The sequence below is a fragment of the Parasteatoda tepidariorum genome, chromosome 10, assembly GCF_043381705.1.
Source record: "Parasteatoda tepidariorum isolate YZ-2023 chromosome 10, CAS_Ptep_4.0, whole genome shotgun sequence".
Taxonomy (NCBI): Eukaryota; Metazoa; Arthropoda; class Arachnida; order Araneae; family Theridiidae; genus Parasteatoda; species Parasteatoda tepidariorum.
Genome location: NC_092213.1, coordinates 32202414 through 32226847, shown reverse-complemented (window position 1 = coordinate 32226847; position 24434 = coordinate 32202414). Strand labels below are relative to the sequence as shown.

Sequence of the window (24434 nt, the reverse complement as noted above, 5' to 3'; positions counted from 1 at the left end):
ATATTAAATACTTAAAAATTTACACATTTAGAATAAAATTAAAATATTTAAAAAAAAAACTTAACCAAATTGTCACAATTGATTGCTATGTGGCAACATAAACTCGTTTATTTCTCTATCGATTGGCAACACTAAAATCATTCATTTTTGTTAGGTTGTCTTAAGTAATAATATAAGTAGTGTTTAGTATTTATAATAATTTCGAATTTTTTCCAAAATAAAAACTTAGTGACGTCCTTAGACTTAGTGATTAAAGACTTAGTTTGATCCTTTCCAAAATGGGTGCAGAGATTTTAAATATAACGGTGCTATGGTGTCGCATACCAATTATTAGAATGGGAGCTTGCCTCTTTCGAGGGATAGCATATACGATACTCAAGTCATGACTCGAGAGATATTAAATCAATACCAAAATTTAATACATAAAGAACTTTGACAATATCACGGACGTATTTTGAAATGAGTTAAGATTGAAGAAATAGAATATTTAAATCAATTGCATTTGGCCTGGTTACCATTAAAGCTTGTATGTTGAACAAGGTAATTTTAAAAGGTCGACAAATGTGGTTAGTAATCAAATAATATTTTCAGAAAAAACAATTCGATTGATACTAATTTTCTTTTGTAAACTAAGGAAGTTTATTATTATTATAATATTTTCCTGTAAAAGAGCCGTACATGAAGAAAACATATTATACGATTAAATTGATATTCTATATAAATAAAAAAAAACATGCTATATAAATACAATATAATTAATAAAAAAGATAATAAAAATACATAAGTAACAATAGTATTTTATTTTATGTTCTCACTAGAACTGCTCAATGGGCTATTGGCAATGGTCTGGGAAACATCTCTGGGGATGCATCTCGCAGGCATTCCAATTCTAGGAAACATTCTAAGGCATGCCATCACAATTTTGTTCCTCTGCGGAAGGGATGGCTTCCAACTTTAGTAACCCAAAGTCGAGCACTTTACGATCGAATAGTTTGTGGAGTACCGATACCGGCCCTCGGTCCTTTCGCAAGCAGATCAAAGGGGTCACCCATCTGCTCACTGACCGAAGCCAGTGATGCCTAACAATGGTGATCTACTGGGAAACGTATCTTTGTGGGACACAATGCATAAGTAAAAAGTGTGGAATAAAGTTTGATGCTGCTATTCACATTTCTTTTTCGATTTTTATTTTTGAGTGGTAGATATTTTGATTTACGTCGCACTAGAGCTGCTCAATGGGCTTTTGTTCGACCGTGTGGGAAACATCCCTGAGGATGATCCGAAGACATGTCACTGCAATTTTAATCCTCTTGCAGAGGGGATGGCTCATATGCTTTGGTAGACCGACGACATGAGCGCGATGTCAAGCGAAAATACAAAAAATAATTAGGTCCATAATTTTTTATACGATTTTATCTTAGCGAAACTGTGTGTTGACACACTTCTTGTTAACCCATCACTCCCCCCCCCCCTCCCGTTGGAANCCGTTGGAAACTGTCACAATTACACGAACTTAACAGAAGATTCTTAATGGCTAATGTTTCCCCAAAACGAAGTTGATTTATTTATTTTTAAAAAATATGTAATGACTTTTAAAATTTCCGCATCATTTTTGAACACAGTAGTTCTTGAAAATTTTATTCATTACTTCATTTAGCTCAAAAATTGTCACTCTTATAATATATATATAAATAAATCAGTAAATAAAATTTAAGACATCAAGATCTTCAATTTCCTTTATTCCCACTTTAAAAAATGAATCCTATTTAAATAATGGTGATTTTTTTTTTTGTAGTGGTGTCCTTAGCAAAGTTGTCGATACACAAAATCATAAACATCTCATTTATAGAAGAAGAAAAAATTAGAGTTTTATGATACATAGTAATGAGGTCCGTTTAATTACTCCTTGCTACTAGAGATGAGACCAGACTCACATTTGGAGGTCCTAGCCTACACACTATTTTAATTCAAGAAGAATTTTAATCCAAGCAATTATTGGAATCGGAAGAAATTCCGATTCCAGTAATTTCGCCATAGTCATACATGTAGTGTGTGATTTTGCAATGAAATACAATAAGACAGATTATCTGTTGACAAATCTAGGCTATTTTTTGAAGTTTTTGCATAATTTCAATTAGGAAAGAAGGTACTTTATACGCTGCAATAATAGGCTATTGGCAATGGCATTTCACTTAGTTAGTTGCTGTGAGTGATGCTGAGTCATATTTCTTAACATTATCAGGGATTACATCAGCTTCTTTTCGTGAATATCATGATTCGGAATGTGTTTTAGTGATTCATCTTTGTTCACCACTTAAATTTTCTAAAAAAGGGGAGAGAAAAAAAATCAATAAAATATTTAACCAAAGTGAATAATTGGAATAAGCTTTTAAAGCTGACATAGTCAACCTACAAATTTCACCCTTAATAACCTAATAGTATGAAATCTGTCAAAAACTATTTCTGTCTGAAAAGTTCTGCAAGTGAATTTTTTTAACTTGAAATGAATTTTTAAGCTACAGACATAATCCAACAGTCACGAGAGTTTAGTCTTCAAGGAACAAATCTCATGCAAAAGTTGCAGAAAGTGTGTTATCAGGGCACTGTTTTTATTCATGTTGATTTATGTTTAAAATCAGACATCTCAGGTCTGGAATGTTGAAAGTAAGTTCCATTGAAAAGTTTCAGTACAACTCCTTGCATCCAAAAATTAGCAGGGGAAAAAAATCACTTCTACCACTTAAAACAAAACTTAACACACACTAGTTTGTTGTAATACTAAGACTTTTTTCTATTAGTTCATCCATAAACTTATTTTGCTAAAATTACTTTATGATCATAAAAAGAAAAAAAAATTAAATTTTATCAAAAATTTTTATATGCTTTCTTGAACACATTTTAGGAATTTAGATATATACACATACAAACAGCAAAAAAAAAAAAAAATCATTTCCAATCAATAGTCCAAAATGATTCATGTTTAAGAATCCACATATAAGTTTTAAATATTTCAGAGAATCTATATCAATATTTATCAACTAAATCAATATTATACTTAAAATAACTGACCTTTCAGATATTTTAAGTATATACGAAGTTTAGAGAAGTTTGACTCTCATGTTTTCCTCAAACATTTTAATAAAAAACCTTCTTTAAGACACTATGATAAAATTGCATAACAGAGAATGTCTCGAAGCAAATTAATTGTAGCCAGAATTATGACTTACTCATACAGATAATTAATATTCATTAAATCATAAATTGGGCACTTTTTGAATTTTCTCAGCAAATATTTTAAGACCCAGTCTTCTGTTGCAAATCACTCAGAATATTAAAAAGCGCAAAATGAATTGAAAAATTAGAGTAATAATTATTTAGAGCACCAAATACTTACATAGATTTAAAAAGAGCAATAAATTTATTAAGTACTAAAGTTTCTTTTACCCTTGAAACTGCAATGTTATATTACAATTTTTTTTTTTTTAAATTCTTTAAATAAATCCATTATACATTTAAGAGTAAAACAACAATAATCTACAAATCCAAAACTAATACACAATATTTTTTTAAACATAATGAAAAACTAGGTAAAATTACTCAAGTAAAAAAATTTATTATACATTTCCTGTACAATAAGTAATGATAAATATTGTATTAAATAAACCTAATGTATTTACAAATTAGAAAAATCAGTAATTATGTTGGCATAATTTGCAGTTAGAAAAAACCAAACTTATTGTTTTGAATAGATTTAAATGAAAAAATTTTGTACAATGTCACATTGTAAATGATATACATTTGTACAGTTCGTGATTGAAGAAGGTGAATAAAATAAGTCAGCTTTTTATGAAACACTACGTGGCAGTTGGTGGACTTAGCACATTTACTTTTCCTCTGCAAGGCCTCAAAATTTTAAAAATCATCATCAGAGTCAACAGCAGCTCGTCGTCGATCAAACTAAATGCATGAAAAAATTTATTAGTCTTACATGAATATTTATGGCTAAATTATTAAAAGCTTATGAACTTACATAACAAAAAAAAATTCAAATTACAAGGAAATATGAAGATTGACAGACAAATTAATGCAGAGTGATTACAAGATTAAAAAAAATATATATANATTTAGCTCAAAAATTGTCACTCTTATAATATATATATAAATAAATCAGTAAATAAAATTTAAGACATCAAGATCTTCAATTTCCTTTAGTCCCACTTTAAAAAATGAATCCTATTTAAATAATGGTGTTTTTTTTTTTTTTGTAGTGGTGTCTTTAGCAAAGTTGTCGATACACAAAATCATATACATCTCATTTATATAAAAAAAAATTTTAGAGTTTTATGATACATAGTAATGAGTTCTGTTTAATTACTCCTTGCTACTAGAGATGAGACCAGACTCACATTTGGAGGTCCTAGCCTACACATTATTTTAATACGAGAAGAATTTTAATCCAAGCAATTATTGGAATCAGAAGAAATTCCGATTCCAGTAATTTCGCCATAGTCATACATGTAGTGTGTGATTTGGCAACGAAATGCAATAAGACAGATTATCTGTTGATGAATCTAGACTATTTTTTGAAGTTTTTGCATAATTTCAATTAAGTAAGTAGGTACTTTATACGCTGCTATAATGGGCTATTGGCAACGACATTTCATTTAGTTAGTTGCAGTATATTAATATTGAGAGTGATGAAGAGTCATATTTCTTAACATTATCATGGATTACATCACCTTTTTTTCATGAATATCATGATTCAGAGTGTGTTTTAGTGATTCATCTTTGTTCACCACTTAAATTTTCTAAAAAAGGGGAAAGAAAAAAATCAATAAAATATTTAAAATAAGTGAATAATCGGAATAAGCTTTTAATGCTGTCATAGTCAATCTACAAATTTCACCCTTAATAACCTAATAGTAAGAAATCCATCAAATACTATTTCTGTCTGAAAAGTTCTGCATGGTTTACAAGTGAATTTTTTGAACTTGAAATGAATTTTTAAGCTACAGACATAATCCAACAGTCACAAACGTTTAGTCTTCAATGAATAAATTTCATGCAAAAGTTGCAGAACTGTTTTCATTCATGTTGATTTATGTTTAAAATTGGACTTCTCAGGTCTGGAATGTTGAAAGTAAGTTCCATTGAAAAGTTTCAGTACAACTCCAAAATTAGCAGGGGAAAAAAATCACTTCTACCACTTAAAACAAAACTTAACACACACTAGTTTGTTGTAATACTAAGACTTTTTTCTATTAGTTTATCCATAAACTTATTTTGCTGAAATTACTTTATGATCATAAAAAGAAAAAAAATTAAATTTTATCAAGAATTTATATATGCTTTCTTGAATACATTTTAGGAATTAGGATATATATACACATACAAACAGCGGGGGGAAAAATATAATTTCCAATTGATAGTCCAAAATGATTCATGTTTAAGGATTTACAAATAACAGTTTTAAATATTTCAGAAAATCTAAATCAATATTATACTTAAAATAACTGACCTTTCAGATATTTTTATATATGAAGTTTAGAGAAGTTTGACTCTCCTGTTTTCCTCAAAAGTTTTAATAAAAAACCTTCTCCAAGACACTATGATAAAATTGCATAACAGCGAATGTCTTGAGGCAAATTAATTGTAGCCAGAATTAGGACTTTCTCGTACAGATAATTAATATACATTAAATCATAAATTGGGCATTTTTTGAATTTTCTCAGCAAATATTTTAAGACCCAGTCTCCTGTTGCAAATCACTCAGAATATGAAAAAGGGCAAAATGAATTAAAAAATTAGAGTAATGATTATTTAGAGCACCAAATACTTACATAGATTTAAAAAAAGCAATTTATTAAGTACTAAAGTTTCCTTTACCCAACTTTATATTACAATGCAATAATATTATATGCAACTTTATATTACAATTTCTTTTGAAAAAAAATTCTTTAAATAAAACCATTATACATTTAAAAGTAAAACAGTAAACTACAAATCCAAAGCTAATAAACAATAATTTTTTAAACATAATGAAAAACAAGGTAAAAGTACTCAAGTAAAAAAATTTATTATACATTTCCTGTACAATAAGTAATGATAAATATTGTATTAAATAAACCTAATGTATTTACAAATTAGAAAAATCAGTAATTATGTTGGCATAATTTGCAGTTAGAAAAAACCAAACTTATTGTTTTGAATAGATTTAAATGAAAAAATTTTGTACAATGTCACATTGTAAATGATATACATTTGTACAGTTCGTGATTGAAGAAGGTGAATAAAATAAGTCAGCTTTTTATGAAACACTACGTGGCAGTTGGTGGACTTAGCACATTTACTTTTCCTCTGCAAGGCCTCAAAATTTTAAAAATCATCATCAGAGTCAACAGCAGCTCGTCGTCGATCAAACTAAATGCATGAAAAAATTTATTAGTCTTACATGAATATTTATGGCTAAATTATTAAAAGCTTATGAACTTACATAACAAAAAAAAATTCAAATTACAAGGAAATATGAAGATTGACAGACAAATTAATGCAGAGTGATTACAAGATTAAAAAAAATATATATATACAAACTGGAAAATAGACACTAAGATGTGTTTTTGATGAAACTTGATAATGCTTAGAATAATCATCTAATAACTCCTCTTTTTTATTCTAAAAAATTTAACAGATTTTGCTATTTTTAATTTCTCCTTCATTGATAGTAATTCCTATAGTTTGTTTCTCTAAGGATCAATACAGCTAGTTTTCTGCGTATAAATAATAATTGACAACATCTACTGTAATATATATACTTTTGTCAGTTTAGTTATTTAGATGCCTTCAAAATTCTAGAAAATGGTTAAGTTTTAAATATTCGGGCAAGACAACACTGTTTTTCACTTTTTTAAAAATATGTTCTACAAATGTTTGATTTCACAAAATTAAAGGATGATTAATAGATTATTTCAGCATGGTTTGATATTATTATAATTCTGTTCTTGAAGATTTGATTTAAAAAAGTGGTTGGCTGCTTTTATGATCCCGTGATTTTATTAGCATAAATAACAATATTTTTACTTTCGTTATTTGNTGACTCAGCCTTTCATCCCTTCAGTGGGTCAATAAATGAGTACCAAGCATGCTTGGGAACTGAACACTGGGGGTTCTGCGTTCGGTTGACCACCTGACCAGAACATCTGCTCCTGCACCCCAGAGTCCAAGAAAACTGAGATGGGCACAGTAGGCCTTGGCTCTCTATGGGCTGTCGCGCCACAGAGTTTAGTTTTAGCTCATGAACTATATTTCTAAAGTGGGGTTCCGCCAAAAGATAACTCCATAATTTAGGGTCATAAAGCAGAAAAAAAAGTTTAATAACAGATAAAGAAAGTGTTACCTTCACTGTTGGAGTGTTTTGTTTAACTTGACGATTCACTTCCTCTAACAGATGAACAAATTCTTTGTCATCAAGCTAAACAAACAAATTAAAATATTAGCAATAAGCAGGAAATTCAAACTAAACACAGAACAAAAAGCAGAAAATTAATCATGATATTCAAAACATACAAAAAAGATTGTTATAGCAATATTTTTAAATTGTGAAATCATTCCTAATATCAAAAATTTTTTTAGAGAATGATATAAATTATAAATTTACATTAAAAGGCAAGAAATATTTTTGGGAATAAAAGTAATATTTTTGATCTAAATTTATTATGTCATAGTTAAAATTTTCCTATTAAGCAAATAAGCAATAATTTAAATAAAAATAGTNCATACAGACCACCTTCGTGGAGCCTTCTGCGCACAGTTGACGAACATTAAAATTCATAAATATTAAACAAATTAAAATTATAATTTTTGTTTAATAAATTTCTTTATTACTTTTTATTAGAAATTCAAAATAGAGAATTTCCTGATTTAAAGAATAAAGTTACAAGAAATTTTAAAAATGCTCATTATAAAAAAAAGATTCTAGTACTGTTGGCTCTATTTAAACAAATATCATCGGTTCTATACATAGTACCAGATATGGGATAACTTTATCTTCAGTACCAAATTGATTATGCTTCTCAAAACGTAATAATTAATCAGTAGAGTATCTCAAAATAAGTAATGCTATTCATAATTTTTAGTTAAAACTACAAAATAAAATAATAATTAAATATATAAATTACAGTACTATATACATTTCGAAACATGTATATACAGATTTTTTGTGTGAGGCACTTTCCTTTCATTACTTTTTGCACGAATTCCTGATTGTAGATTGCTTGTTCATACTGTATTGAAATGATTTTTGTAGGGTCTTGTCTTATTACATTATCTTGGCAAAATATTTGACTAAGATTGTATAGTATATTGCTGTATGTTGTATTGCTCTATAAGATTGTATCAAAGGGAAAATTTCAGACTAAAGGCTTTATTTTTGTAAACACAATATTTGTTTATAGGTTACCAGATTAAAACAGGACACAAAATTTTATAAAAAAACGTAAACTAACTTAAATTAATGTAAAATAACTAATTTAATAAGTATCTAATAAATAACTACTTGAAAAATATGAAATAACATTTTAAAAATAAAGTTATTCTTCACATGGTAATTGAGTCCTTTACCTGCGTTCTGATTTGGCCAGTACGGGCCATGTTGATTATCATATTTTCTAGCATTCTTCCATTTTCAGGTTTAGCAACAGATATAGTACTTACTAAAAGAAAAAAAAAACAAGATAGGCATAAATAACAAATCAAAATATTATTTACAAACTTGAGACTCACTAAACTACATATTAATAATCAATATAATATGTAATAATTATATTTATTATATAATATAACTATTATATTGATATAGATATAGTGAACTATTATAGTGAATATCAATAGATGTGAAATATCAAATCAACTACTCCATTGCTGTCGGAATTTATTTTGCTGTCCAATTGAAAATCAAAATTCGGATATCTTCCTCATTATAATTTGTTTTAGCACATAGATATGAGATTTATAAGCTTTCTTTTCTTTTTTATTAATATTTCTACAGAATAAATCAAATTATTTTTTGAACAACATACAAATATTAAATGGATTTTCAATGTGAATATCAATAGATGTGAAATATCAAATCAACTACTCCATTGCTGTCGGAATTTATTTTGCTGTCCAATTGAAAATCAAAATTCAAATATCTTCTTCATTATAATTTGTTTTAGCACATAGATATGAGATTTACAAGCTTTCTTTTCTTTTTTTTTAATATTTCGACAGAATAAATCAAATTATTTTTCTGAACAACATACAAATATTAAATGGATTTTCAATGTGAATATCAATAGATGTGAAATATCAAATCAACTACTCCATTGCTGTCGGAATTTATTTTGCTGTCCAATTGAAAATCAAAATTCAGATATCTTCCTCATTATAATTTGTTTTAGCACATAGATATGAGATTTATAAGCTTTCTTTTCTTTTCTTTTTTTTTTTTTTATATTTCTACGGAATAAATCAAATTATTTTTTTGAACAACATACAAGTATTAAATGGATTATAAATGTGGATATCAATAGATATGAAATATCAAATCAACTACTCCATTGCTGTCGGAATTTATTTTGCTGTCCAACTGAAAATCAAAATTCAGATATCTTCTTTATTATAATTTGTTTTAGCACATAGATATGAGATTTATAAGCNGAGTTTAATCTAAGGCTTATGCTTTCAAACATTTCACTTTTATTAGAGGTTTACTCAATATGTTAACAGTCAGACACCAAATGCATAAAAAGACTAAAGTATAATTACAAAAAAAAACTATAAAAAAAACTTTTTATAAATATAACTGGCAAACTAGCAAATATGTTCTTTAAGAGTCAAAATTTAAACTCCCCGCAATTATTTTTTTATGTTTTCATGTGCTATCATACGTAAAATATTGAGAGATATTTCTGATATCATCAAGCATATTACATAAAATGTCAATTAAGCTTGATTTTTTTCAATAATAATAAGAATCAAAAGACAATTTAAACAAAGCATTTTAATAAATATGATACAGTAGACAGAACTTATATTTAAATACTATCAGTAGAATTTTATTTAAACAATTTAAATATTAAACTACGGAATGAAAGAAAACAAATTTATATTAATTTACACATTATATTGTAACTATCACTATTTTTCTTTCTTTTTTTTTTTAAATTTAAGAACATTTGAAAACAAGAAACACACTACAAATATATACACTAGTAATATATATACACTAGTAAAACAAAATACAAATATATTAACAAAATAATATATACTAAAATAGGAAAAATAGAATATACTTAATTTAAAAAGAGATTGATTGATAATAAATAATTATTATAAAATGTGTACATATTTTGCAAATAAGGCTAAGAAAATATAAATCAGTCAAGAAAATTAAAACATAAATAAGGAAAAATAACTATTATTTCATTAATATAAATAGATCTTGTACAAAATAGGAACAATTCAAAGAAGCTTATGTGAATCTCTCATATCATCACAAATCATAGCTTTAAAATACAATTTAATGTCAAACTATAGAATAACCCATTAGGCAAACAAAATTTTCACCAAACAGTTTCCTAAGAACATATTTCACATGCAATATAATGAACTGATTAGTAAATAAGACAAAAATATACACTCACATCTACTACGAGCTTCTTTTGATAACACTTGGTTTAAAATATGATTTTTGAATTCTTCTTCTTTCGCTTTTTGTTCTTCTGCTGCAGCTTGATTTCCTTGAGGACCCTGAAAATATTCATTGAAATTAACAATCATTAACTTTTAAGCTAAATTTTAAACTTTCATTTTGCACATCAAATATTAATACATGTATGAACAAAAAATATTCGGATGTCCTAGTTTGTCATTTATCTGCAACGTTATTCTTAAAACCTTACAATTCTAAAACTATCGTAATTAATTTCTATAACTCATAGTATTTTTTATTTAGTAAATTTTATTCTACAATATTTCTTACTCATATAAAATTCTCTTCCACAACATTTATTGTACTATTGGTGTATTGTATCGGGTATATATATATATATATAATTTATTATTTGAGTACCATAGAAATAATATCCAAATACAATTTCAATCTAAATATTTCTATTTGAATAAATACAAGTTTTAATCTGAATTTTCTGTTTTTATTTCTGTTCTGAATTTTCTGTTTTCTGTTCTGCATCAAATATTTATACAGTCAATATTTTATTTTGCTTTCATCTGCAATATGGCTTCAGAACAAACTCTTGCATACACAAAGTTTTATTTCTAACATCTTTAAAAAACAGTCATTTTAGCTCAATAGTAAGTAACTCAACTTAAAACTTTATGTTAGATGGACCATAAATTGTTTAAATTAATTATTTTTATCCACTGTAGAAAGAATCAAAAAAATTTTTTTTGCTGATTTGTACAGAATAAAATTGTGTATAATAATCAATCATTAAATGAATAAATAACTTTGATTACATCCAAGCATATTACAATCATACATAAACTTGGTATTAGGTTAATATTTGCTTTCCCTCTTTACAGTTTTAGCAGTTAAAAAAAAATTCTGGCAACACTTCAATGTCCTGGCATTCATAAGCCAAAATTCGCCATTTTATAGCATATAACTTTACTTTAATTTCATATTTTGGCCTAAGACGTTTATAATTTGCAGAAAACAACAGGATTTCTTAAAATAACTCAGATAAATCTATGTAGTTTATGTTATTAATGATATCAAGAAGCCAGGAAAATGACAACACAAAAACCTACTCACCTTGAAAAAAATTTTTTAAATAGATTTTGAACCAGAAAATTGGTTCTTTATTCATGCAACAAGACATGTTCATATAGGAGGGTATCTAATATAGGAGGGTATCTAATCAATCTATTAACATAAGATATTGATTGCTGGCTCTATCTATTTTGGTTATAAAACACTAAATAAAAGTAGCCAGGAAAATGACAGATTTTCTTGGGACAAACAAGATATTGACAGAAAAAATTAATTTAAATGAAGTTTTTGTAAATAATACCCTCTGCGTATATTCTAGAAATGCTTACGGTTCAGATTTTAAAAAAATTAGATATTGAAAAATGTATGGGAAGTTTTGAAGCTAGTTATTATTGGAAACATTGTTTGAGACATGCCACAAACATTAAATTTTGAAATTAAATTAAATATTTTAGCTATACAAAACAATCAATGCTAGTGCAAAGTCATTTTAAAATGCTAACACCAATGTTATTTATAAATTTTTTTTTTAAAAAGTTCTTTTAGTATTAGATCTTGGAGCAAGGGACAGTGAATCGTCATATTTCATGAGAATCACTCATATATATATCCATAAGATATTTTTAAAGAAAAATAAGTGTTATAAACAATGCATTGCCATCACTAAATTAACAATACAATGATTTTAAATTTGTAGAGGTGAGCTGAAATTGATTTGTAAAGTATTAAACAAATTTGAGATGTGAAATATTAAAAACTTTCAATGTGAATATCAATAGATGTGAAATATCTTATCAACTATATTGTTGCTTTCGGAATTTATTTTGCTGTCCAATTGAAAATCAAAATTCGGATATCTACTTTATTATAATTTGTTTTAGCACATAGATATATAAGATTTATAAACTATTTTTATTTATATTTTTAATATTTCTACAAAATAAATCAAATTATTTTTTTGAAAATTAGGCACTTAAAATATTTATTTGAATTAGGTTAATAACATTCAATATACTATAAAATTGTTTCTGCTTCCTTGATTGTTTCACTTTGGAAACTGAGTTTAATCTAAGGCTTATGCTTTCAAACATTTCACTTTTATTAGAGGTTTACTCAATATGTTAACAGTCAGACACCAAATGCATAAAAAGACTAAAGTATAATTACAAAAAAAAACTATAAAAAAAACTTTTTATAAATATAACTGGCAAACTAGCAAATATGTTCTTTAAGAGTCAAAATTTAAACTCCCCGCAATTATTTTTTTATGTTTTCATGTGCTATCATACGTAAAATATTGAGAGATATTTCTGATATCATCAAGCATATTACATAAAATGTCAATTAAGCTTGATTTTTTTCAATAATAATAAGAATCAAAAGACAATTTAAACAAAGCATTTTAATAAATATGATACAGTAGACAGAACTTATATTTAAATACTATCAGTAGAATTTTATTTAAACAATTTAAATATTAAACTACGGAATGAAAGAAAACAAATTTATATTAATTTACACATTATATTGTAACTATCACTATTTTTCTTTCTTTTTTTTTTTAAATTTAAGAACATTTGAAAACAAGAAACACACTACAAATATATACACTAGTAATATATATACACTAGTAAAACAAAATACAAATATATTAACAAAATAATATATACTAAAATAGGAAAAATAGAATATACTTAATTTAAAAAGAGATTGATTGATAATAAATAATTATTATAAAATGTGTACATATTTTGCAAATAAGGCTAAGAAAATATAAATCAGTCAAGAAAATTAAAACATAAATAAGGAAAAATAACTATTATTTCATTAATATAAATAGATCTTGTACAAAATAGGAACAATTCAAAGAAGCTTATGTGAATCTCTCATATCATCACAAATCATAGCTTTAAAATACAATTTAATGTCAAACTATAGAATAACCCATTAGGCAAACAAAATTTTCACCAAACAGTTTCCTAAGAACATATTTCACATGCAATATAATGAACTGATTAGTAAATAAGACAAAAATATACACTCACATCTACTACGAGCTTCTTTTGATAAAACTTGGTTTAAAATATGATTTTTGAATTCTTCTTCTTTCGCTTTTTGTTCTTCTGCTGCAGCTTGATTTCCTTGAGGACCCTGAAAGTATTCATAGAAATTAACAATCATTAACTTTTAAGCTAAATTTTAAACTCTTATTTTGCACATCTTATTTTGCACTAATATTTATACATGCACGAACAGAAAATATTATGATGTCCTAGCTTGTCATTTATCTGCAACGTGATTCTAGAATGTGATTCGTAAAACCTTACAATTCTAAAACTATTTTAATCAATTTCTAACTCATAGTATTTTTTCCTTAGTAAATTCTATTCTACAATATTTTGTCCCACAATATTTCTTACCCATAAAAAATTCTCTCCGACAACATTTATCGTACTGTTGTGTTGGTGTATTGTACTGGTTATATACTATATATATCCTTTTTATTTCTTTGAGAACCATAGAAATATCCGAATACAATTTCAATCTAAATATTTGTATTTGAATAAATACAAGTTTTAATCTGAATTTTCTGTTTTTATATCGCATCAAATATTTATACAGTCAATATTTTACTTTGCTTTCATCTGCAATCTGGCTTCAGAACGAACTCTTGCATACACAAAGTTTTATTTCTAACTTCTAGTATTTTGTCTTTTTCTACTTTTTACAGTTCTTTTTCTAGGATAGCTCTGGAAATTCTGTTCCCTGATATGCCACTCGTAAAAAATCTGTCTCATGATATTACATGTTCTTGCGAAAGTTTACATCAGAATAGATCTTCAGAAAACAGCAGTTTATCAATTGCATCAGAATAGATCTTTTTCTGGTTACATCATCGCCATGAATATTTTATTCGTCTGAATGTGACTACTTTGACATATTAATGCTACTTTTAAATTAAAATTAGAATTGTTGTCACATTAACAAAACTTTTGTCTTTTTCTGACATTGCCTATGAAGAAAAAATACAGATACAATAAAAACTTGTTCATTTTTTTTTTCAGTTTCACGAAATTTTAACACAACTATAGTCCAGCTTTCAGGAAACTGCTACAACAGACACAAGAGTAATACCATTTTTAATGGTCGAGAATTGAAGAAATGGCACATCTATATTATAAGTAACCTATCTAAGTACAGTAACCTTGAGCCTAAAAGTTGGGTGTCTGGAGTAACACTTGGGAAGATATTTCCTTATCATCATCTGTTGCGGCAACTACAACCGCCAAGGCACCAAATGGATTTTAGACTTTACAATTTTTTTTTTTAAAAAAACATGTAGAGAATTGCTGGGGAGTGGCTACAAGTTATAACCTGTAAGTTTTATCCACTACAGTGATTTATTTTCTTGTTAATTCCTGTACGGAAGTTGCTAAGACTAGGGAAATTTCTGTATCGTAATCTGTGGCAGAATAATCGCCAAGTCTCGGGAACTTCCGTGCAGTGGCCCACGAGAAAGTAAAAAAAAAAACATCACAGAAAGGGACCAACTCGAAAGGTATATCTTGTAGCCATCCCCGGGAAAACATCAACACGTTTTTCAATAAAAATTTTGAGAGCTTAAAACCTATTTGGCACCTTGGCAAATCTAGTTGGCGGCACAGATCACAATACAGAAATATCCCCCTAAGACTTGGCAATTATTTACGATACGAGAATTTTCCCGTGCTAATTAAAGATGGAGAGTACTTTCATTATTCATATATTTATTATACTGCTGCACATCTTGAGCTTAAAAATTATATTATTAAGCAAACCTAAATAATTAAGCAAAGAGATAAAATAATTGATAACAATAAGACATGAAAGCTAAATATGTTGTAATCTAAATTGTCAATTTAAATATCTTTAACATAAAAAATATAAACAGGTGAAGATATGGAAATATTTCCAGAAAAGCTCAATTTTTAAAATAAAAATGTGAATGATTAGCTTTCAATCAGAAAATTGATCTATTATTAGATTACAATTATAAAAAGTTGTGTAGAAAAAGCTTGTAAAACAAGTTTTAAATTCTAATTAACCAACAGAAAATATTTATCACAGCATTTGTCGCATCATACATACGGCATTTCTCTGTCCTTGTAGCTCAGCCATCCGTTTGGCTCTTAACATTTGCAATTCCTCGTCTTCCATTTTCTTATTAGCAACCTATTAACTATTGTAATCAAGTAAAATTATTTAATAAACACAACGAATTTGTCGAAAACTAAAATTTAGTAGCAATTTTTCTGGGAGCAGACAAATCCAAATATGGAGTGTGAGTTGAAGTTTAATTTCCGAACTTTAATGAATAAATTATTTATGAGGTTATAAATTTATTTTTTACATGTTATTTGTAAATTAATATATTTTTCCTAATGATAAACTTTTTCTTATTTTATAAAATATTAAAAATGTCTTTAAGTATTAAAGTATGACTCCTCACTGTTTTTTAACTGTAACTTTACTGGGTAAATTGTTTATTTACATTTTCATCAAGTACCGACTGCTCTGGCACTGAAAATCAGGACCCTAACTATTTAAATTAAATAATTATCAATAATTTTATGACATAAATAAATTGCAGATATTTTAAACAATGGGAGTATTAGGACTCTGGCAATTATTAGCTCCCGTTGGCCAGCCAGTTACTCTAGAGTCATTAGAAAATAAAATCTTTGCTGTGGATATAAGTATATGGCTAAATCAAGCTTTAAAGGGTTATAGAGACTCCCAAGGAGGATCTGTACCAAATGCTCATCTTCTTAGTTTATTTAGTAGGTTATGCAAATTGCTTTTTTATAAAATAAGACCTGTAATAGTTTTTGATGGGGGTTTTCCTGAGCTAAAACGACAAACCATTATAAACCGTCAACAGCGAAGAGCAGAAAGTAAAGCAAAGAATAGAGACAGAGGTTTAAAAATTTTAACTAATTATTTAGCGTCTCAAAATCTGGCTGTTGCAGGCGGAAGTGGCTCATCATCTCAGCAAATTATTAAACCTAAAGAAAAGGCACGAGATGAAATTTTTAAATTGCCACCAATACCCGAACCAGCATTAGATGGAGGCTACGAAACATCCGATACTGATTTGATAGAATGGAAATTTACTAATTTTAGTAAAGAGGATATAAAATACTTGAATCAAATCGACATAAATTCTGAAGATTTTGATAATCTTCCTCCTGATGTTAAACAAGAAATTTTGAGTACGTTAAAAGAAAGCAGGAAACATCGAACATGGGAACAATATGTCGAACTTCCTGAAGAATCCAATGAATTTTCAAAGTATCAGATGCAGTGTTTACTTAAAAAGCGAAACTTGTCTAAGAAATTAGAAGAAGTTCAAAAAGATTTGAGAAAAGTCAATTCTGCTGATTTTATTGCTCAGTACACAAATGATCATGTGGTTGGTGAAACTAATAAAATCATGTCTGATGATACTTCACATTATGTCCTATTGAAAAAAATCATACACAAAAAAGAAAAGTCAGCTGATCAAGAATTAAATGAAGATACTTTAAATGACTCAATGGCTGAAACAAAAAACACTTTCATTAAAGATATGGAAAATATTGATGTAGATAATTTAGGTGAATATGAAACCATAACTATTAAACAGAAACAAGATAATAAAATAAGTGCTACTAGAAATGAGATTGAAGTGAAACAAGAAAGTTGTTTCTTTGATAATTATAGTGAAGAAGATGTTGATGATCCAAAAGAAATCCAACTTCTAAATACTGAAGATTTGTCATCTGTAACAGCTTCATTGCCTCTGAAACCAAAGAATGTAGAAAAGCAAAGTTATGAAACCATTGAAGATATAGAGTCATTTTTATCTAACCCTAATTGGGAAACAACTTTAAAGTCTGATAATATAACTGAGCAAAATAACATTCCTGGTGATATTACTGAAAAACATAACATTTCTAGTGATGTCACTGAACAAAATATTTTTGACGATGCAACACAGAATGTCAAAGTATTTAGTGATAATCATGTTTTGAATTCAAACTCTCAAAAAGAAACTTCTAATTCTAAAGCAACTACACTATCTGCTATGCAGAACATTATATTGGAAAATAACAAAGATTTAAATTCTATTCCTCATCAGGAAGTCTCAAAAGAGTCTGATTGCAGCAATATTTTTGGTGATTCAATAACTTCTGAAAGCAAACTGAAATCACCATTGAAAAGTATTCCTTCAAACTTGAAAAATAATACTATTGATATTTGTTCCAGTGAGGATGAATTGATACCTTGTGATGAAGATCAAGAATCGGTTGCAAGCAATGTTCCCGCAAGAAACACGTTCATAAATGAAAAATTTATTGATATTTCTAGTAGAGAGCAACATATCTCAGATAAAACTTCTGTTGAAGAATCTCTTTGTGGCACTGAAAGTAAAAGTTCTATATTAGATGATCCTGAAAACTATTCATATGATGAAAATGTTTTACCATCCACATCCAAAAATAATTCTCTTTCAAAAGAAGAAAGAGAAGCTGCCTTAATGCAATTGCAAAATGATCTAGAAACTGCCACTGCAGTTCTAGAAGCTGATCAGGCAAAAACAGACAGGCAGAACAGAACAGTTCAAGAACATATGGTAGAAGAATGTAAAGAACTTCTTCAACTGTTTGGAATCCCGTACATTGTGAGTCCCACTGAAGCAGAAGCTCAGTGTGCCTTTTTCGATTCTGCGAACATGACTCATGGAACAATTACTGATGATAGTGATGTGTGGCTCTTTGGTGGCAAAAGAGTGTACAAAAACTTTTTCACTCAACAGAAATATGTTGAATTTTATAAGGACATTGAAGTGTTCAACCATTTCAACTTAAGTCGCAAAAAGCTAATAAATTTTGCAATGCTAACTGGCAGTGACTATACTGAAGGCATTGATGGAGTTGGTCCAGTGACTGCGATGGAAATCTTGAGTGAGTTTCATGGAGAGGATATTGAGGTATTGCGTGATTTCAAAGAATGGTGGACAAATGCCAATAAAAATATTACCACTCCTGACAATAAAGTTCGCTCAAAGCTGAAAAAACTAGTTCTTGATTGGAATTTTCCTGATGAAAAAGTGTTTGATGCTTATCTAAATCCAGTTATTGATCACTCTACTGATAAGTTTACTTGGGGTCGACCTGATTTGGACGCTCTACGGGAGTATACTAGAGAACGATTTGGATGGAATAAAATTAAAGTTGATGATGCTTTGCTACCTGTTATTAAAAAGCTTAATGAAAGGGAGTCCCAGACTCATTTGGATAGTTTTTTTACTGTTAATTTACAAAAACAAACTAATTTATTTCCAAGCAAACGTATAATGTCTGCTTTAAAGAAGATGACATCACCAGAAAGCAAACAACTTGATAAAAAAGAAACAAAATGCACCAAGAGAAAATCTAATGCTTCCAAAAAAACTACAGCTAAGAAACTAAAAAAAAAATCGACAGCTAAGGAAATAAAGAAAAAGCCTAAAGTTCAAATTCAGGGACCTGTTTTAAGTGAAGAAAGTTCAGATGATGAATAAAAGTTTAAAAACTTTTCTTACTGTTACAGATGGGGTGTAAAATAAAGTCAAATAAAAAAATGCTAAAATTCAATCTGATCTATATTGACTATTGCAAGATCATTATATTTATTAAAATTGTGTATATTTGTTTATTTATTGTTTTTCAAGCAGAAAGTAGTTTTTAAAAATTTTTATTTTTTTTATATAAATTATGCTTGTAACACTGAAATTTGTTGTTCAATGAAAATGTCTCTACAAAAATGTATGTTCCATTTTTTAAGGGGGAAAAAGTTTTAAGTTTTCTAGCTTAAAAAAAAAACACAAATACTTTTTATTCTGACATATTTATTCAATAATAGATCTGCATCTAATATATTTCATTATATTTGATACACTGTCTAATAAATTTTATATTCTTATTAATTTATTTTATATTTCTAACAAATTTCTAATATTTTGGATTATTTATAGACATTATTCTATTAAAAATTATCAGTCATATTTTTTTATTTAAATTTAAATTTGGTTCAATAGTTTTAAAATTTGTAAACAATAGTCCCTAAAGTGTATAAATAGTTTTTTTTATTTATTCTCTATTGTTTGCATGTTTCATTTATTTTAAATATTTATAAGTTTATATTGGGGAAATATGTTATGGCGAAATACAATTTTGTTGCCCTTTGAATTTTTTTCAATGACTATTCTTCTAATAATTTAATTATTAATTCCTTCTATAAATGAAAAAATAATTAATTTTTGATTGGACATTTGACGTATGATTTCTCTGATACATTCTTTGTAATCAAAATTTTAAGCTCAGTGGTCGGATAGATTTAATTTTGATTTTTTATACAAACCTGACGAATTAAAATTGACTTGTTTCTCGGCTGCATTGTTTGTAAATTATAAATTCAATGTTAAAGTTAAATATTAATTTTGCTAGCTGATTAATCTTTAGTTCAAACTATCTTTTAAACCTTGTTATTATTTTAAACTTTATTATAATTATAATGAACTATGGCACAAACCTCCTTTAGGAAGTTGTGAATTTTTAATAAATAAACTCACGGAACTGAAGTGGTAAAATATTACTTGATTTAAAACTTCATTTGCTTCAAAAAATTACAAATTGGAAATAACAGCCAACATGTTTCAAACACCCCAAAAAAAAAAACACTCTTTTTTTTTTTTTTTTCGATCACTTGAAACATGTCGTTATTTCCAATTGGAATTTTGGGGAGTAAATGACGTTTTTAAACAAGTAATAAGTTGTGAATTTGTTATTAATCTGAGATATTTATACAAACTGTAAGAAAATAGCTTCAGTTTGCTAATTTAAATCAGCAAGTAAAATTACTCATTTTTGCCTGCTTTCATCATTTACAAGTCAACAGTGCAATCCAGTTTATCTGTAATTCTTTTATTTAAATTTTCAATTATATCTATATCATCAGACTGCGCCCAATGATATGAATTCTCTTAAAATAATTTAAAATATACATTTCAGAAAATTTAATTATTTTTAATGTGTAAAAATGACTGTATTACATATTTTTAAGATGTATTTTAAATATTCATTGAGAAATTAAACTTTTTACAAATCTTCACCATATGTTTAATATAGATGTTCTTATATGACTGTGCCTTAATAATATTTATACATCAAATATATACTTTAATTTATTTGCTACTTAGATCATTTTTTATATATATAATGTAAGAATCATTTATTGTAAAATATTGATTTTCTTGTTTTTTTTAGAAGTAAATGTTATATTAATTTATTTTAAAATTTTATATTTGCCTGCTTAAAGTATATTATAACTTATTATTATGTTATATTTACATACTTTAATCATCTTATAAATAATCATCTTATAAATTTTTATTTTGTTTTGTGTTGTTAATGTTCTTTTGTACCGTTTACACTTACTTTCAACTATTCAGAAATGAAGTTTGGTTTTTACACAGGGGAATCGACGAAAACTGTAAAATACAATATCTGTATCCTTTATCATTTGTTCTTGTACGTATTACATGTTTTTAAAGTTTTTTTTTTTAACTCATACTTAGAGGAATTAGACCAACCCTTTTGACCATTTATATAAAATTTTGATTTGAAAATGCGTGGAACTTATTGTGAGACAACTTCTGTAGTGTATTATAACTGTAATTCCTGTTTTTATTTTTTTTTTTTCTTCTCTCTTGAAAAGTTGAATGGATGATGGTTCTGAATGACATTTTAGTGAATTTGAATAAATTAGCTTTAAAGTTTGACAGCGTTAGGAAATTTTTATTGAATTTATTTATTATTCACAATCTTTCAATTGGCAAAACTTCTCTTACACTCTTTTAAATTTTTTACATCCTAGAGTTCTCAGTCTTTGTGTTTTAATTTGCTGCCAAAAGAGAGGCTTTCTAAGATTTCTCATTGACTATTTGTTTCTGAATGCACTTGGAACTTTCTTTCACGGAGATTTGTAGATTTTAAAAACCTGAAAAAATAAATGTTGTATAATTAAATTTGATTAAAATAAGATTTTTTTTCCGAGAAATCTCAAATTTTTCAAAAATGTTACTACCCCACTAAGCTTTTCAATAATACCTACTGGGTTTAAAGAATATCATACTTGTAAGAAACACTAAATATTTGATGTATCCATACTAGTTATGAATTCTAATTTTACACTTGTTAATTTATTTAATTATCTGTTTATAAATTTTTGTTGAATTTCCTATTAACAATACAATTATAGTTTGAAAATTGTATCAAACAATGTATGTATGCTTCCCATTATTGCAAATTTTTTTAAAAGTTTCAATAAATAGTTTTATTTTTTACCTTGTTTTATAGATTTTTTTCCCACAGTACTTTTTAATTTCTAGGGTGTCTACAAAAACTGCCAAATTATTATTGACTACATTGATGCTCGATTAATTGTGGAAATCCTGGTATTGTAGTAATTGGTACTACTCCATTAATTAATTAAGTATCACAAGGAACAATTATATATTGCCAATTTTTAATGACTCTTGCAAATTGAATAGTATTTAAAATAGTAATTTTTATTTACAGTTTTTTAATATTATATTTTTAGGGTAAATGGGAAGGAAAAAAATACATGTTTGTGTTTTAAAATTTTATTTTTCCTATTTATGTTTAAATTTTAATGTTCAAAGTAAAATGATTTTGCATTATCTCTGTTTTTATTTCATTTTAGGCTTATTCTTAAACATTTCAAAAATGTTTAATGTAGGGAACATGTAACATTATATTTATTATGGTTAGCTCTTTTGTTTTATTCTTTTATTTGAGTTTTTTTTTTTTAAATTTAAAAGCCATAGGTTTCAAACTAGTTTAATCTTGTGCTTGCTGAACCCTTTTATGCAGAATTTCTATTAAACATATTTTTCGTGTATTTTCATTATTTATATTAATCTCGGAAAAAATAATTGAAAAATATTGTATTTAGCAGTTTAATAATTTATGGTTATAAAATACAGTAAGAAACACTGGTGTGTGTGTGTGTTTTTTTTTGTTTTTTTTTTCCTGCATTAAAGGTAAAATTTTCCGAAAACGGTTCAGTTCCAAGCAGTAATTTTTAAAATGTGCACTTATTTACATCTAAGAGAAAGCATTTTTCATCATTAAAATTTCTTTAATTTACACAATCAATTATTGATAAATTATTAAATATGAATGGAAAAAAAATTTTCAACCTACTTTTTCTAGGATTTTATAATTTAGTACAAATGTATTTCCGATTATATAACAATATTTTTTTATTAACTGTTGGACTGTTTTTTTATGATAAAAAAAATACCAAAATATATTTTTCCTTGTCATTCGGACATCAGAAAAAAATATATATATAAAAGGGATACCGGTGTACCATCTGCATCACAGAGTTAAGCTTAATAAATATATAACCTATTGACTTTTTTTTTACTTCTATAGAAAGCTAAGCTGATAAAAGAAAAGTATTTGCCTTTTATTTATTATGCTATATTCTTTCTCTGAAAGTTAACTTGCTATTTAATTGAAAAGAGAAAGCTTTCATACTTACCTCTTTATTTTTCTTTTGAGAGAAATGGGATGTTTCCAAAACTATATAATTAAAGCAGTTATAAAAGAAATTTCCAGTGTGGTGATGCACAACCATTTGGAAAGGAGGACCCTTGGTTAAATATTTATGCTTTTGAGGTCGGCAATGTGAGAACTTGTTTTGTCAATTAAAAGCAATTTAATTTCTCCTATGAAAACAAACCAAACTTGTTCAATTTTCTAAAAAAGCACAGTCCCGCAGTTGACTGATCGTTAAGACACGGTTCCCAGCAGATCACCGAAGTCAAGCATCACTGGTTACGGTCAGTGTGCGGGTGGGTGACCACTTGGATCAGTCTGCGTAGGGACCGAGGGTGTGCGGTATTGGTCCTCGTTAAACTGTTCTACCGTAAAGTGCTCGACTTCGCGTGCAGGTCGTCGGGCTACCGAAGCGGGGGTGCCATTCCCTCTGCAGAGGATCAAAATTGTGATGGCATGTCTTCGGATCATCCTCAGGGATGTTTCCCAGACCGTCGCCAATAGCCCATTGTGCAGCTGTAGTGCGACGTAAATGAACTACAACAACAATAAAAAAGCACAGATTTATTATTCTACTTAAATTTTTAAAAAAAATAATTAATATTTATAAAACATTAGCATGTAAAAAATAATGAAAGAGCTTGCACACATTATTATTTTTTTTTAAATGAAATTAGACATTTCTCTTTGTGAAATAATTTTAATGTTTTGGACAAAAAAGTTTCAGTTACACCTACCTTTTGTTCGCAAAAATCTTTGAACATTATTTGTTTTCATGACTAAAAAAGTTTTCTTTAAATGATTAAAATATGGTTTGTAAATTATAATTTTTTTTTCTTTCATTTTGGACAGTTGGTCAGATTACAGAAAAGGTTTGAAAAAAATTTATAAAATTTTCTTAAGCCACTTTAATTTTTTTTTTCATTCATAAGGCTAGGGCAACCATTCGTGGGTCATATGTGACCCCTGAGTTTGAAGCTAGATCAAAGGTTGCCACCATATCAGAGGTT

The 24434-nt window shown here is 27.3% G+C and overlaps 2 protein-coding genes across 3 annotated transcripts; one reads left to right on the top strand and one right to left on the bottom strand.

Annotated features, from left to right (window-relative positions):
- Positions 1 to 6057: 6057 nt before the first annotated feature.
- Positions 6058 to 16096, bottom strand: LOC107437743 (programmed cell death 5). 2 transcript variants are annotated; one of them, XM_043038703.2, is made up of 5 exons: positions 15902 to 16096; positions 13819 to 13924; positions 8617 to 8708; positions 7394 to 7468; positions 6058 to 6420 (listed from the first exon to the last, which is right to left on the bottom strand). In XM_043038703.2, the coding sequence occupies exons 1-5, from the start codon at positions 15968 to 15970 to the stop codon at positions 6376 to 6378; spliced, it is 387 nt and encodes a 128-aa protein (XP_042894637.1). In that variant the 5' UTR covers positions 15971 to 16096; the 3' UTR covers positions 6058 to 6375. The 2 variants fall into 2 exon arrangements, with proteins under 2 accessions (XP_042894637.1, XP_042894638.2); XM_043038704.2 differs by lacking the exons at positions 13819 to 13924; positions 15902 to 16096 and adding an exon at positions 10683 to 10833.
- A 193-nt stretch (positions 16097 to 16289) lies between these two features.
- LOC107437742 (rad2 superfamily protein mus201) lies at positions 16290 to 19502 on the top strand. Its single transcript, XM_071186627.1, has one exon. The coding sequence runs from the start codon at positions 16416 to 16418 to the stop codon at positions 19356 to 19358; it is 2943 nt and encodes a 980-aa protein (XP_071042728.1). The 5' UTR covers positions 16290 to 16415; the 3' UTR covers positions 19359 to 19502.
- The last annotated feature ends 4932 nt before the right edge of the window (positions 19503 to 24434 follow it).